This window comes from Cyanidioschyzon merolae, chromosome 7 (genome assembly GCF_000091205.1).
Source record: "Cyanidioschyzon merolae strain 10D DNA, chromosome 7, complete genome".
Classification (NCBI taxonomy): Eukaryota; Rhodophyta; class Bangiophyceae; order Cyanidiales; family Cyanidiaceae; genus Cyanidioschyzon; species Cyanidioschyzon merolae.
In genome coordinates this window covers 406004-421908 of record NC_010133.1, presented here as the reverse complement: position 1 = coordinate 421908, position 15905 = coordinate 406004, and the positions used below count along the sequence as shown (strand labels likewise).

The following is a 15905-nucleotide window of genomic DNA, read 5'->3' as shown; positions in this document are numbered from 1 at the left end:
TTCCTTGCGGTGCTGCAGCGCTCCTGCTCCGTTCCAAAGCCAAAGCGGCTCTCACGGACTCGAAAAGCTCCTTAGTTGTAATCCGTTACGTGAAGCCTGTCGCTACGCCCGTTGATCTGTGCTCCAATAGCGGACGCTGTATCCAGCACTGGTGCTGCTTGGTGTCTAGGGCAGCACCCACCTGACCACAGGTAGCGAAACTGGCATCCCATTGGACAGCGTCATTCGGGCATCTCCGCGTGTTGCGGCTGCGATAACCACCCGGGAACGGTGCCTGCTGGGAAACCTGTGACTTTCGTTCTTGTGGCAGAAAAGTAGGAACCTATGACGAGCAGGCAGACAACGACACCGACTTGGCTGGTGTGGGCAGCTGCTCCGGCACTCTTCAGCACGGTGACTGCACTCGGTTGGGGTCTGGCTCGATGGCGGCAACGACGAGCGCTGAGCCTTGGCGAAGAGGACGAGCGCAGCACCACAGTTCCCGCGGTACAATCTTTACGTAACCAGCACCTTGTGTTTGCCGCTATCGAGTTAGGGGGCACGAGTGCACGAGCGGCAATCGCAGTAGGTCGTCCCGATCAGTTCATTGAACGATTCCAGGTTCCTACGAGTACACCTCGTGAGACGCTGACGCTTCTGACCGCTTGGCTGGCAGAGCGACACGAAACGCACCCGATTACAGCACTAGGTGTGGCTACTTTTGGTCCGATCCTGCTCCCGTCTGTCGCGTCGAGCGCCGCGTCACACCAGGTTCGCTTCGGAAAGACACCGAAGAAAGCATGGCAAGGGCTAGCGCTGCTAGAGGAGCTGCAACAGTTATGGGAACGCGATGAGCAGCGTCCTGCAAGTCAAGAGCTGGCGAAGGCTATTGGTACCAGAATTCCAGTCCTGGTGGATACAGATGTGAATGCTCCCGCTCTAGCCGAACTGGCTGCTAGGCGATCTCCGACCGACCCGGGAGGTCCGCTCGTGCTCGCCTACGTCACTGTTGGCACCGGAGTAGGTGTGGGTGTCGCGATTCAGGATGAGCCCCTGCATGGACGCCTTCACCCAGAGGCAGGCCACATCCGCGTTGTCCGATATCCCGCGGATTCGTACTCTGGTTCATGCATTTGGCATCAGGACTGCCTGGAGGGTCTCTGCTGCGCTGGGGCGCTCGCAGAACGAGCGAAGGTTGACGCCTCGCAGCTTGCGGATCTCGCAGACGATCATCCGGTTTGGAAGCTGGCTGCGCATTACCTTGCACAGCTATGCTGGAACCTCTCCTGTGTGCTGGCTCCGCACTGGATCGTGCTAGGCGGCGGGGTCATGCAGCGCAAGAGTCTGCTGAAGAAGATCCAGTCCAAGTTCGTGGAGCTCGATCGCGACTACCTCGGGATAGAAACGCCTGTTGAGAAGTACATCGTTTCGAGCGCCTACGGGCCGCATGCAGGACTTGTCGGTGCCTGCACGCTTGCTGAACGAGCATGGCAAATGCGATAAGAGGAGGTGCCGGATGCCACAATGTCACCAAATAGCGGTAACCTGATCGTGTGTGTGTGTGTGTGTGTGTGTGGAGTCCCCGTGGCGGCCATTCCTCTGTTTGGTACAGCGTGCAAACGTTGGAATCTGTGGATCAAATGCTTTCGTGTCGGTCGAAGAGCGCCCTGTAGTGCGCTTCGCGGCAGTAGAATCGATAGCACCGGATATGTCGCACGAACAAGACGCCGAAGATGTTGCGCGCTGTCACTTGGCGCCGACACAGGCAGCCCGCAGCATATCTAGATGTTACCTGATCGAATAGGAACGACGTCGTCATGGATATGGGTGCACGGACTGTGTCCGCCACAGAGGATTGTCATCGGAATCCCGAGTCACCTGTGAACGTTGCGTGGAAGACGCCAGCGTTCAACAGCGAATTGAGCAGCGACATCCGAGAGCGCGAGAATGCGTACCTGTTCCAGCTTTTATGTTGAATGAAACGTGTGACGCGAATGCAGAGGATCAACGGGCACAACGCGTGCTGGTCTGCTGTTCTGCTGCTAGATATGCACGCCTTGTGACAGCTGCACGAGACCGCTTATCGCCTCTGACCAAGCCAGCGATCTGTATGCTTGGTGCTTTTCATTGATCCGACAAGACTCCTAAAAGCGTCTTGAGTCAACACGGGCTGCAAGTACCGACAACGGATTCTCTGGAGGAGCGACCTCTCTCACGCGTTATGCCCGGTCCCATGCATGGATCTGACGAAAGTCCGAAATGAACCAGCATCAAGGACGGGTCGCAGTTGCGCAACATGCAGCAACCCGCGTGCAACCTCGTGGAGCAGCGTCGAGCAATGCAGCGTAGCCTAGCACGGAAAGCGTTCCGTAACCGACTGCTCATGCCTGCTCGATCTTGCTCCGATCGTGTTCAGAGCAATCACGCGAATGGTTCATTGCCTGCACCGTCGACGCATTCATGGATCGCCACAGCTGTGGTGCTTCCAGGCGCTCCGCTCTATGAGACGGCATCCGGTGCTCGAATCCCGGCGATGCCTCTTCCGAATGCGCAACGATCCGAACGCACCTCTCATTGATCCGTACCCATGGGCAAAAGCTCCAGTAAATATACCCGCGTTTCTCCGACTCTGCATCCGTACCTGGTGCATTCGAAGGAATAGCACCGGTTCTACTCGCAGGCCAGCGCCTGGGCAGGATCCTTCGCGGATGAATCCGTCGTACCGTCTTCCACGAGAAAAGGCATCGCCCGCCGAATCGCTTCGAGCTCTTCACGGGACAAGAAGAGGCTGATAAACTGGGGGCTTGTCTTCCACGACGATAATAGCAGCGGAATGTCCACCGGGGAGCTGCCAGTGACAGCAGCAACGAGTGCCCCGCGCAGGATCATGGGTCCCAGAGGGTACTCCTCCAGCGTGCGTCGTGTTGGTGACTCCGCCAGCATCGCTATGCGCAAGCCGAGTCGACCCTGAAGGATCTCTTTGATCATGTTCCTCAAGTCGCTTTGTGTAAGCGTTGCAACTTTGGCCTCGGGAAGGTACGGGAGCAGGGTCGGGATCGCTTCGTGGGCGATTCGAAACCACAGGTCAGCGTTTCCGTCAGCGGCGCCTTGTGGTGCTTGGCGAAGTTCCATGGCTTCAAAGGCTCGGATGCCAGCGAAAAGGATCCGTTCCGGTCGATGCTCGTGAGATGCAAGTACAGAGCGCACCGCTTCCGGAAGCCAGTATACTCGAAGGCGCTTAGAAGGCGAAGCACTGCACTGGTCAAGGTAGACACGGCAGTAGAGGTGTGCTTCCAGGATCTCCACCGGGATTCCGTAGCTTGATGCAATGCGTTGAACGACAATGGCACCAAAGGGAACGTGTCGTACCGGTATCAAAGGCGGGTCCCGAGGGCCTCGCATGCGGTGGGCGTACGGCCCTGGGTGCGAGCAGAGCGAGCTCTCCGAAGGCGTGCCAACGGGCGTCGTTTCCGAGCTTGCTGCAGGTGAAGCGGTAACAACAGCAGTAGCATGATCCTCGTCGGATCCAGATTGCGTGCCATCATCAGCGGCTCGCTTTTCAGCCGTCGGCATCTCGAAGGTAACCGCGGCAGCATCGTCAGCAGCATGAACCTTCGCTGATCCAGGCACATTCGAGGGTTCCGAGTGCGCCACCCGGCGACCGCCTCTCTTGATCGGGGCACTGGTTTCGGAAACGCTCCAAAGGTCCGCAAATCCTGTTGTGGTGCACTTGTTGGAGTTGTCGTCGCTGCGATTCTTTTCTGGCGAACACCGTTCCTGCTTACGTTGCTGTTCAGCACCAACCTCATTGAAACCAGCTGCATTCGAAAATCCCATCAAATCCGCTTGGACGACTCCTGCGGCGGCTGATATCGCCGTGCTCGGCATTCTGTCTCTGTCGAGCATCGGCAGAGGCACATGCGCAGGAGACGCATTCGATGTGTGGACTGGCTCAGGTTCCCCGGCGTGCTGCGTCGACCTCCAGCTGCTATTCAAGAACGACTCGTTCCCGCATTGCTGACCAGCTCCCGGCACTGGTGCTGACGCCTCAGGACAGCGTCCCGGGCAAAGCGCTGATACGAGTGCATCCCCGGTGCCAGGAGACTGTGGCTCGGCTGCTCCGGAACGCGACCTGGGATGCGGAGATTTGCGCGCTTTCGCTCCCAAGTGATCCTCGTCGTGAGCATCCCTGCTGCCGTCCGTTAGAAAAGGGCAACCCTGTGCCTCCGCTGGCGGTCTCGCCCTGGCCAAGACACCCTGGGAAGCTGCCGGACGGCAGGGCTGCCGCAAAGCGCCCCCATAGCCTGCCGAGGTCTCGAGTCGCGAAGCACTCTGCGGCTGAGGTGAGCCCTCGCCTGCCGATCCTGCCTTGCTGTCGAGCGTATGGAGCGCGCTTCCCTCTGCTGCAGCGTGCGCTTGCGTCTGCTCATTAAGATGCTGCTCGGGCAGCTTTTTGCGATGGAAAACAGCCACAAAGAACCCTCCGGTATTCTGATCATGAGGCATGATTCGAATGCAGCGCGACAAATGCATCCAGCTCCGCTCCGCTGCTGATGGCGGTGAAAACGCTGCGCTGGACGACGTCTCATCGACGACATCGAATCCAGGATCCCATGACGATAAACCCGGTCTCCTATAGATAGCGGGTATCATTCCGGCAGCGTCGAGTAACTCCACGTGATCTGATCCAAAATGACGCAACACCGCCGCAACCACTGCCTCATTTTCGATCGGATTCAACGAGCACGTGGAGTAGACCATGCGACCCCGACCATCGGTCACCAGGGCCTCGATACCACGAATGGCAATTCGCGTCTGTAAGCGGTGCAGGGAGCGAGCCTGGTGGGGATTCCAGCGCAGCCACAGATCCGGGGCCTTGCGTAACGTACCATCTCCAGTGCAGGGGACATCGCAGAGCACCCGATCAAACCGGAACGGCAGGCCTCTGGTCGGATACGAGGACGCATCAAAGTTGGTGACGATGACTCCCGCGAGCGCATATCGCTGTAGTTGATGCACCAGCATCCAGCATCGCTTTCGGTCGACATCATTCGCCACGAGTAGAGTGTTGTTTGCTACTTCGAATGGAACTGAACGTTCGCTCGCCAACATATCCAGAATCTGAGCTGTCTTGCTGCCCGGAGCAGCGCAAAGGTCCAGGATACGCTGCCCCGGCTCGATGCCGAGCACGAGAGGTGGTATCATGCTGACGGCTTCTTGACGATGAATACTGCCGAATTCGTGCTCTTTTACAAGAAATTCATGCAGCCACTGAAGTGCTGGATCCCGTCGAAGCAACGCTCGCGGCAGATTCACTTGCCAAGCCAAGCGATCCGGATACCAGGGCAAAGGAAACGGTGCTTCGCAGCGCGTCCGCTCGGTGGTCGTCGTCATCGTACTCGTCGACTCGGTGGAACCAGGAACCAGTCCAGGTTCTCGAGCAGCAGCCAGACCAGCATCGCTCGTTATCAGCGATAGTTTTTGGTCAAGCCGCTGTTGGATGAGTTTGCTAAACGGATTCCCCGCCACAATACGAAAACAGGTTGGCAGAGGTTGCGTGAGACACTGAAAGAGCGCCTCGCGATCGCTATCGTCTCGAAAGAGGCTCTCCTGGCGACCGTAGAACGATAGCATCGCCGGTGACGTGAGCGGCTGGCCACGGAGATCAGCTTTCCCAGCGGTAGGTCGTCGCTGCGGGTGTCTGTCTCGAGACGGCTGTTCGCTTGGCGCCGACGCGGTCTGAGGCTGCATCGCGTCACCGTTACCAGAGGGCGACGTCGCTGCAGCCACGTTCTGTCGATTGGCAAAGGAACCCACTCGTCTCCTGGCCCTTCGGTGAAGACGGACTGTTGACTGCATCAGAGAAGGGCTATTGACGAAACCGAGTGCCATCAACAGGCCCAGAGGTGTCTAGGTATGTGTCTGGGGCGGCAGGAGATACGTCGGCTGTGTCGCTGCCAATGCAGGGTCGTGTCGCACCGTCGCCTGCGGACAGCGCCACACTTGGATGCGCTGGAGGCTCAGCTTGCACGAAGCCTGTTTGGACTGGAGCTCAGCTGGACACGCTCCTAGGTTTTCACCTGAAGCAGCGATGCTTCTGAAACGTCTTAAAAGAGGACTCAGAGGAGGTATATCCCGAAGTGTGCATTTCGAGCAGCGAATTCACTGAAATGTCTCAGACAAGGGGTGCAAAGCGCGCACGCACGTCAGTAGGCGGCTGCTTTCAACAGCAGAACAAAGAGTTCGTTTAGCCCCAGGCGAATAGACAACACTGGTGCACGCTGTACTGGGCACGACTGCTGTAGACTCTTGACAGACTACCCGTTGGTGTCGCGCGGGAGACATTGCGGCCTACCGAAACTGAGCTAGGCGGAAAAGCTTACGCTGTGGCTGAGTAGTCAGTCACGAGTTGCTGCCAGTGGATTCCAGTAGTTTGCGGTTAGGCGGGCCAATCATAATACGCTTTACTTTCAATGATGTTTTTGAGACTCGAAAACCCCCTTTCCAGCCCAAGCGTCAACCTGACGGAGCCGCGCGAGTATCCTCCAGTCCCGGCTCGATCGCGTCGTAATCTGGGCGCGCACCTCGCTCGGCGTGAACGCTGCCTCGCGTAGCTCCATCCGGAGAAGCAACGTGCGGCATCAGAGGTATTCGAGATGACCTCGTGTGCATCGGCAAACATTCGGTACCTAGACGGCGCTTCGGTGCTGGTCGTGCGAGCACCGTCGTGACAGACGCCTCCCGGGAAAACGCTGGAAAAGACACCCCCCGACCTCCAAGGCGAGGCTCGTTGTGGGTCTCTCGGCGCCTTCACCAGCCCTATGGCACAGAATAGCGCACCTTCACCGGACGATGCCTGTCTGACGGTAGACTTGCCGTGCCTCGTGGCGACGTCCCTGACGGCTCCACAGGGGCGTGCTGGCTGCATGCGACGTCCGCCGCGGTGCTTCAAGCGCTGCATCATAGCAGCTTTTTTTACCATCATGACAGCATGCAATGGGACAGGCTGTCTGCGACGGCCGTACACACACTAAAGCTTCGGATGCAGCCAACTATGCTGAACAAGAGAATGTGGTTGGTTTTTTCGGAGGATGCCTCCTCCTGGAGCTCCCGTTTCTCCGGCCCTAGATCAGCCTGTCTCTTCTTTCGCTCCAGCTCCGCCATCCGCAACCGAAGGATGCTGATGGAAGCGCACAAGTCCCGATTTGACTGCTTCCGACGGTTGTTGATGGGTTCCGTGCGCATACGGTAAACGCGATCTATGCTTCGACTGCGATTTTCGTCGTGTTTGTATGGAGCGGAGGTGCGCTTATCGCAGCACTGATACTCGATCATGGTCAGATGTTCCTATATGGCCACAATATCGCCCTCTCCGGATGCTATCCTGCGGCGCCTACAGGCTTGCTTCATCGTTCGGAACATGCGCCTGACGGGTACCGATGCCTCTGCTCGGTACCTGCCTAGGTATACGCGCCCGGTGCTGTACCCGATGATCAACGGCTTTTCGTCTGTATGACCCTGTTGAAAAGGACGTTGTTGTCTGCCGTACAGACAGACGCAGGGCTTTCCATTCGATTGGGGATGTGCAAAACGTGGTGTCTTCGATGATGAACACAGTATTGAAAGTGGACGCCAGGCTCACGAAAAAGTCGAGGAAATTTTTCTATCCATCTTGGGTTGCATTGTGCAAAGCGATGATGCACTTGCCGCCGCCAGCGATCGTTCCCACAAATCAAAGCCCAGCCCAAGACGCTTTCCGGTGGAAGTCGACGAGACGCGAGCCCCAGAGCGCACATCGCGCAAGCCGTAAAATGCTGCTGTCGAATACGGTTTCTTCGATGGCCACAAATAGACGAGACGTTGTCTCTCCGAACGGAATCGATTACTTGATAAAGAGCATTGAACTCTTGGCATGGGCTTGTGCAAAAGTCGTCAAGAAAAATAAAGTCGAATGCTCTTCTTCGCCAATCGAGCGGCGGGGAGATGCCGCACAAACGTGTTGGCATGAAATGCAAGTGCCAAACTCTTGAAGCATGCGTGATTCGTCCCTGCCACACACGCGTGGACAGGTGAAGGGTGATGGCATGTACGCGGGAATTCCACGGTGATACCCATTCGTTCCGAATCCCTGATTGAGGGCCTCGCGAACGCTCTTGATACAGAGAACGCAACGAATTTCAGCGACAATGCATCGGATGCGCCACTTCGAAACGGCAACCGAGAATCCTCATACGAGGCTTGATTCCGCAAGCCCTTGTTGCATCACGTCGAATGGCATGGTTGCACATCTAAAGAATGATTCGGAGACATCCAAGGCGGGAACAGAGCGAGCACTTCATGATGCCATGCCAATCCGGCACGGCGGGTTGCGTTCCTGGACCCAGCCAAGCGGCATTGCTGATGCGTCCGCGATGCAACCTGCGCCCAGCAGCCAGCTGAGATACTCAGCGATATCGAGGCATGAAGCACAAGTATCGTTGAACGATTGACCTGGAAAGCTTTTTTCGGTGAATATGGATACGTAGCGCTAGTTCCGCTGGATTGGTTACTGTACAAGACGAGCGCCTTGTTCCGATCGGGAATCCAAGGTCATCTCTCCTGGTACCTGATTTCTTTCATTGAGAGTCTTCAGCGTTTCAGCATGATACCCACACCGAATACGAAACCATTGCTTCGAAAGTGCGCCCGACACAAACCCAATGGTCGCTCCGATCGCATGAGACATCATTACGGATATAGGCCGATGCGCCCGAGTCCTGGTACAGCGAGCACCTGCGCGTGGCATTCGACCCGAGCAAGGCTCTCACTTTTGACTCATTTGCAAACTGATGTCCCGTCAGCGTATCGTACGTTATCTCATGCATCCGGCTCTATGACGTGCGCTTCTTCTCTATCCGCTTCAGGGTGCACTCGTGCTCGTGATGCACGCATCGATGTCCGTCGTAATGAGTCGATTCCTGGACTCGGTGGACGCTCGCAGGGACCGAGCACGAGCGCAGTGCTTCCACGCTGCTGCACGTTCGGTGTCATACGCTACCACCAAACGACGTGACACGCAATGCAATCCCCATTCCAACGAGTTAAAGAAGTTGGCAAATGCATGCCTCTTGGCTCCGCAGGATCAAACACCGTTGGCCATCGCAATGGCTCGATCTCGTGCACTGCTGCCGAAAATCGCCCTCAAGCGCTGCGTGGACGCTGACGTAATCCATAGATGAAGCGTACAAAGCATCCTTAGCTGCTCGATACGGTGCCTGGCGCTTCGAAATGCTTCCCAAGGCCGTCATTCGATGTCCTGCGATGCCGTCTGGAATGCATCACGCCCGACTCGCGGTGATGCCCAGCCCTGCAACCATTGACCAGCATCACCTGTCTGTCATTCAGGTCTTGGGGTCCGTACTCTTGATTGAGGGGCATGGCGGCGGCCATGACGTTCTTCAAACCGTGGATCAAAACTCACTTTGGAGAGTTTCTCGTCGTCTACACTAAACGGTTGCAGGTGAGTATCGGCGCTCGATTTAGACCACGATTCTCCGAGTTTTACCAAGTACATGCAGATGGATATACCGCCGCTTTCGGTCATGCCTGTACGCTGCTCTACATTTGCTCCGTGGAAACGAGAAACCCCGAATGAACGTTGTCCATGCTCTTCGAGGAATTTTTCGAATGCTGTATACTTGCCCGCAGAGACGAGCCCTAGCTCATTGACGAGATGTTTCACGACTGAGAAATTCTACTATGATATGATGCGTCTCGATCGCGGATTTCTGGACCATATCGAATCGAAGCTCGATGAAGCGACGACGTGCGGATCTGCAGCGTGTCGTTTTACCTCGGAAGGCTCTGCTCAGGAAATGGTTGTCGAGTGGGATGCGAGGATTGCAGGCATCGCGCTTCAACCATCCATTGGATACGATGTCCATCGGAATGAGGCCGCGAGCAATACAATGCGTTTGGATGAGCTGCTGCGACGTGCGCTTTCGTTGCGACATTAGTTCCGAACCAGGCACCAGCGGCTCATCAGTTGCCTCTGTCGACACCCCAAGGATCCCTTTCATAAGACTCTAATTTTGTGGTCGTCTAACATGAAGGTGGAATGCTGACGGCATGCACTTCAACAAGCGCGCGATACTGACCAGTATATAGACTTCGAGATGGGTTTCACACTGTTTGGCTCGTGCGCTGTGGGCGTTCCATTCACCGATGTGGCATCGCACCACGTCAAGCCATTCTAGGTAGCGTGTGTCCGATGCTCAGATCCTGCAATCAGACCGTGTTGCATCTGCGGTCCATAGTGTCAGCTGTATTGCTGCATGAAGATTGGATCGAAAAATGCTGGAAGAATGTGGATGACTGGCAGCATAGCGTCCGGAGCCCCCCGAGAAACCGCTTCAGTAGGTGCTTCAAGGCGAGGGAAACCAGGCAAACCGTCGTTACGTCCTGCATCTCATTTTTCGGGAGGTGCTCAACATTGACGTGATTCTTTGGAGAGATCTTGGCAACGATTTCAGCCTGATGTTTCCGATCAGCAAGTTTCTATTTCGCGTCCTTCCTCGTCCTTTTGTTCCAACGGATCTTTCATTTCCTTGTCTGGTGGTTTCCTCGTCTTGTGGCGTGAGTACAGTCGGCATTCTCTGTACCCGGTTTTTACTCGGAATTCACATGCACCAGACGGACATACGTTGTGAAGCTCGACCTTTCGATGCTGAACCTGCGAATCCTCAAGAAAGTTTTCTTGATCGCCTGCTCCGGAGCGACGCGATCATGGACTGAGACAGCCCCCCGCTAACTTCCGCACACGAGTAAACAAGAATAGAGCATATCAAAGCTCGCGCATGTGGACCAAAATTCATCAAAGGACAGTGGTGCGGATGCGAACGACTCGGCTATTGATCCGGACGCGTAAAATTGGTGTTCGACACTACACCAGATATCCTCGACTGCGTTGAACCAGGCAGAACCGGCAGGCATGAAGAGCAGCTCAACGATAATCTCTGTTGCGGACGACTCGACTGCCTTTGATTCATGCACAGTGACGCTGTCTACGAGCAGGACACAAAACAAGTGGGAAGGAGAGGCCACGAGGCCTGGTTCGATGAAGCACCAAGACGTCGAACGATCCCGCCAGTTTGGCGATTTGCGGGCGACCATACACCTGATTAGCCATTAGACCTGAAGTTGTCTTCAAGGTTACCTGTCCCTTCTTTACGAACAGCTGTTGACCCCTATTTGCGTACCCATATACAGGTTTTCCATGTTCCTCGAATGGAGTCTCATCGAGTGCGACGCGAACCCGTCTCTCCTGGAATGCGACTCAGCGCTTCCATACGAAATCAGTCGTATCTCTGATAAACACGTGGTGGTTTCGCATTGCGACGTGCTCTTCATGTTGTCTATTCGTGTCGCTTCATCCATATCCGGATCAATGGAATCGAAACTTCTCACCCTTTAGCTTCATTCGTAATATTTCGTAGACAACGTATGAAGTCGAATGCACGGACATGTGCACAATCATCTAGATAGAGTTTGATAAGCTCCGCCTCGAGTGCACAACGTGCAGCATGTGGACGACATGAGAAGGATAGTTCATGCACCCGCAGACCGTACAAAAACCAATATGTCCAAGTAAGGCAGTCTTTCGCAAGCTCGCCCTGCCACCATAAAGTCTATTGCGATCCTGCTCCAATCTCCGGGAGAAATCCCTTTTTTAGAACGACTACGAGGAAACAGAGAAAAAAAAGGGTATCCTTGCATGGATTTTCCAACAATCGCTGCACTGCATGGAACTGGAGAAAAAGCACAGCTGTGCCCTGCCGGGCGCCAGCGCAGTTTTTCGCATCGGATGGTGGCATCCGATGCGCCTAGCAAAGACTTGCTGCAGGTTCTACATGAGCACGGCTGCTGCGTCACTGTACCGCAGCTGGCAGAGACAACTTCGGCGGATCTGTAGCAGAGTACAGTTGAAGGCTCAGGAACTCGAACGTGAGTACGATTCTGAGTTTCAGCGCAGCGCAACGACTGCGACAACGAAGAGTGCAAGTGCGCCCAAACAAGCGAGTGTCGGGGCTCGTCAGCGCGGTTTGCGCATGAGCTCTCCGCTCGCTGTTGGCGCTGGAACTTGCGAGTCTGATCTCGAGGCGACAGCCCCGACCGCACCGGATGCAACACGCAAGGCAGCCGCACCGTCGGGTGCTCGGGAGCACCACGTGCGCGACGCGAACGGTCGGCTGTGCGGTTTTCGCAACCCGTGGACCTCGGAGGCGGACCCGCCCCCGCTAAAGGACATCTGGCGCGTCCGCAGCGTCTGGAACAAGGAGACGAGTAGAGTGACGCAGGAGCAGCGACAAGCACTGCAGGCAGCAGCACGTACTCCGGACTGGAGTCTCGTGGGCAACGTGGAACCCCAGCAGGCGGCGATAGCTGCCACTTGGATTGGTCATGCCAGCTTCATCTTACAGTTTCCTGGGCGAAGCGATACTGATGAAGCGACACAGCCGACGAACTGCGCCGGGCGCCGATACGATCTTCCCAACGGTATCACCACCGTGTACTTGGACCCGATTTTCTCGGAACGGGCAAGTCCAGTGTCATTCCTGGGCCCGAAACGGCTTGTCAGGGCAGCGCCTCTCCAAGAATGCCCATTACCTGATGTTGTGTGCATCAGTCATAACCATTACGATCACTGTGATATTGGAACGATTCGGGCGCTCGTAGCGAGCGCCAGGGCGCAGCGTCGTACGATCTCCTGGCTGGTTCCTCTGGGTGTCGAGTCGTTGCTACGAGACAAGAATCCGCTTTGGGGCGGACAAGTGCCGGCCTCGCACCAGATCTATGAACTGGACTGGTACGAGCAAAGGAGACTCGGGCGACTCGAGGTCACGTTTGTGCCGGCACAGCACGCTACGGGCCGCACGCTCTGGGATCGAAATCAGACACTCTGGGGCGGTTGGGTGCTCCGGGATATCGAGACGGACTTTCGATGTTATTTTGCCGGAGATACTGCCTACCGCGTCATTCGAGAGGATGACCCGAGCTATCCGTATCCGACAGAAAAAGAACGCGAGCAGCTGGCGGTCCAGCACCCGCAGCGAGCACCTTGCCCTGTGTTTCGAGAGATTGGCGACAAGTGGGGTCCCTTCGATTTCGCCATGATCCCTATTGGTGCCTATTCACCGCGATGGTTTATGAGCCGCTTTCATGTAGATCCAGTGGATTCGGTAGCCATTCATCGGGATGTACGAGCGAGGTCGAGCGTTGCAATGCACCACTCCACGTTTGTGCTGACGGACGAGGGCCTCGGCGATCCGGAGCGAAGGCTTGCGCAGGCGCTAACTGCAGCAGGTTTATCAAGCGACGATTTCCTAGTATGGCGACACGGGGAGACGCGTCTGGTGTATCGAAAGACAACCGTGTAAGCAAACCCGAAGCAGTTTATGAAAAAGCACCTCTCGCTTACCCGTTCAGAAACCTACCATAGCGATGAATACCTCAGAATGATGACGATGCTGACGGGTGCCTCCAGTATGCCGAAACCCACGCATCTGTCGAGCCTCGTGCCCATGGCGCGTACATCTGCAAACAAGGTCCCGAAAAGCATGCCGTGCGGTGGCGCTTGGGATAAACGTGCCGGTTACCCCAAGGTGAAAGAGGAAGACGTACGCATGCAGGTGTGCGCTCCAGCAGCACGCAACGGTTGACCGCTTCCGTGGTGCATCCCCTGTATCCGCGTAAAAATGGCACAAGTGGCATGCGGGTGGTAGCCCAGTGCTGCGATCAGTGCTGGCCTCGCCACGCTGCGCGTCATTGCTGTTGCCATCGTTCACAGTATCACCTTCAACTGCGAGCGCTTCGCGCCATGGTAGGCACTTGTACACGGCTGCGGTAACTCAATAGTAACCACCTGTTGCCTTGCCTTGAGCGTCCAAGATGCCTTTCCAGTACTGCTTCTCGAACTCATCCTTTGCGTCCACCTGCAGATACGCCTCGATGTAGCCGGCGTTCTCACGAACCGGGTACACCGAGATGGGTGTTGGCGGTTGTAGTTTACCCAGAAGTGGACCCAGAATCGGCGGGAACGTACACCACGAAATCACTTCACCGGTCTTCAGGTCGAACGACGAGCGGTGCTGTGAGCAGGTGAGCACGCCGTCGCCGATAGAGCCCGTATCCAGCGGCACCGCCAAGTGACTGCAGTAGCCCTGGGTCGCAAACACGCTACCGTCCTGATCTACGGCCACCAGCACAAGCTGGGACGCAACCGTGACCGTGCGCAGCTCGCCGGGTTGCAAGTCGCTCGTGGGCACCAAACGCACCCAAGCCTCCTTCATAGCGAGCTTCGCCACACCGGTCGAGCGCCGTGCTCGTTGCACACAGCAACTAGACCGTGTGCTGACCTTACTATTCTTCAGAGAAAGAGGAGTAGTTACAAACATTGCACGCTTCTGGGCTATTCCTTTCTAGCAAAACCTCGTTCCAGGGCAAGTGTTCGTGTGCTGCGTGCTCACACCTGTTGTCGCTGAGCGCACACGCCCTGCGGCTGTTCGCCTCGTGACGGCGATCGGTGAGCGCACAGCCACCGCCCCCCGAGGCGCTGCTCACGTGCTGAGGCCATCCGCGGGAGAGCGCTGCGGGAAGGGTGTGTGTGTGCGCGTGCGCGCTCGAGCCCTCGCCGAGCGCACGGCGATGATGAGCGCGCGGGAGCTCTCGCTGAGCGACACCGCCCGCGATCATGCGCAGGTGCGTGCGTGCGTGCGTGCACAGGCATGAACGCCGATCCGCTGATCCGCGTAACGCTGGTGGCGTGATGGTGGTGTTCGGTACATCTCTGTATAAAGTGGACGTGCGGCGATGAGCGACATCTGGAGCGCACGCTTCCTGCGGTCGGAGTCGTTGGCGCTGGATCCCCCGAGCGCGGTCCTGGTCGATGACGACACGGACGCGTCGGGCTGGGCTGCCTTGCGTTTCTGCGGGCATCTGCCAAGACGTGAGAACCGTTGCGTGATTTGGATTGAAACCGGGCGTGCGGGACACCAACATATTCATTTTGAGGGGGAAGCGTAATGCGTGCATCAGATCATGGATTCATAACCGTGATACTGCTGCCTGTGGCTGATGCTCTCATTGAGAGATCGGTCTCTGTACTCCATCCGAACAGCGGTACGCGCGAGTCAGTTCATAGATTAATGCCCCTGATACACATATTCACCTCGAATGCGTAAACTCAAATGAACCGAGTATCGTTCGATGAGGTCGATCGCGTGGATGCGAGGGCCTGCCGTGCCACCGCCCGGCAGCGTCGCCCGAGGCGACAGGCGCATCTCAGGTCGGTGGTGTGCCGAGTGCTTGCACGTCCCGGTGTACCGCACTGGCCTCTTTCCGAGAGATGTGCAGTACAGAACAGCCATTGGTATGTGCCCGTTTCGCGGACGCGCACACCATCGAGCAGTTGGCCTAGTCGTGCGAGCGCGCAGTCGCTTCCATGCAGCTCGGAGGAGCGACAAGTGTCCGATTGTGAGCAACCTCGCGTTCAGTGCGCTACGCGTTCATCCGCATCCAGCCCAAGGCACGCGTGTTGACGCATGCTCGCGCAGAAACGACTCGCCACCGCGCCGTAGTCAATGCCATCCACCATGGATGACAACGCCTTTGTGCCTGCCCAGGAGCCGCGGCATGGCAACATCCATCGCATCGATGAAAATCGACGTCCGCTGAAACGCCGCGGGATCGCGTCCCTCGCACAGTACCGATGCTTCCCGGTCTTGAAACGTCACCCTGAGATCATACCTTGTTCACGAAGAGCTTCATCGATGTCGGGTGTCATTCCGGTGATCATCGCTGGTGCGCTCATCGCCCAGCGCAAACGTTCCAGCAGCGATGGAGGCGCTCTTGCCTCGAGCGTCGCGCCCGGGACGTCGCTGCGCCAGCCA

General features: G+C 56.7%; 4 protein-coding genes across 4 annotated transcripts, besides 1 other annotated feature; 2 read left to right on the top strand and 2 right to left on the bottom strand.

Moving 5' to 3' along the window:
* Positions 1-324: 324 nt before the first annotated feature.
* Positions 325-1482, top strand: CYME_CMG166C (fructokinase; the record flags this gene model as incomplete). The annotated part of the gene is made up of 1 exon (XM_005535896.1): positions 325-1482. One exon carries the CDS (start codon positions 325-327, stop codon positions 1480-1482), a length of 1158 nt encoding a protein of 385 aa, XP_005535953.1.
* Positions 1483-2649: 1167 nt separating this feature from the next.
* On the bottom strand, positions 2650-5871 carry CYME_CMG165C (probable tRNA (cytosine(34)-C(5))-methyltransferase; the record flags this gene model as incomplete). Its single annotated transcript, XM_005535895.1, has 1 exon — positions 2650-5871. The coding sequence occupies one exon, from the start codon at positions 5869-5871 to the stop codon at positions 2650-2652; it is 3222 nt and encodes a 1073-aa protein (XP_005535952.1).
* A 5963-nt stretch (positions 5872-11834) lies between these two features.
* Positions 11835-13394, top strand: CYME_CMG164C (hypothetical protein, conserved; the record flags this gene model as incomplete). The annotated part of the gene is made up of 1 exon (XM_005535894.1): positions 11835-13394. The coding sequence occupies one exon, from the start codon at positions 11835-11837 to the stop codon at positions 13392-13394; it is 1560 nt and encodes a 519-aa protein (XP_005535951.1).
* Positions 13152-13245: a sequence feature (possible transcribed region).
* A 471-nt stretch (positions 13395-13865) lies between the features above and the next one.
* CYME_CMG162C (Rieske iron-sulfur cluster containing protein) lies at positions 13866-14411 on the bottom strand (the record flags this gene model as incomplete). The annotated part of the gene is made up of 1 exon (XM_005535893.1): positions 13866-14411. The coding sequence occupies one exon, from the start codon at positions 14409-14411 to the stop codon at positions 13866-13868; it is 546 nt and encodes a 181-aa protein (XP_005535950.1).
* Positions 14412-15905: the final 1494 nt, after the last annotated feature.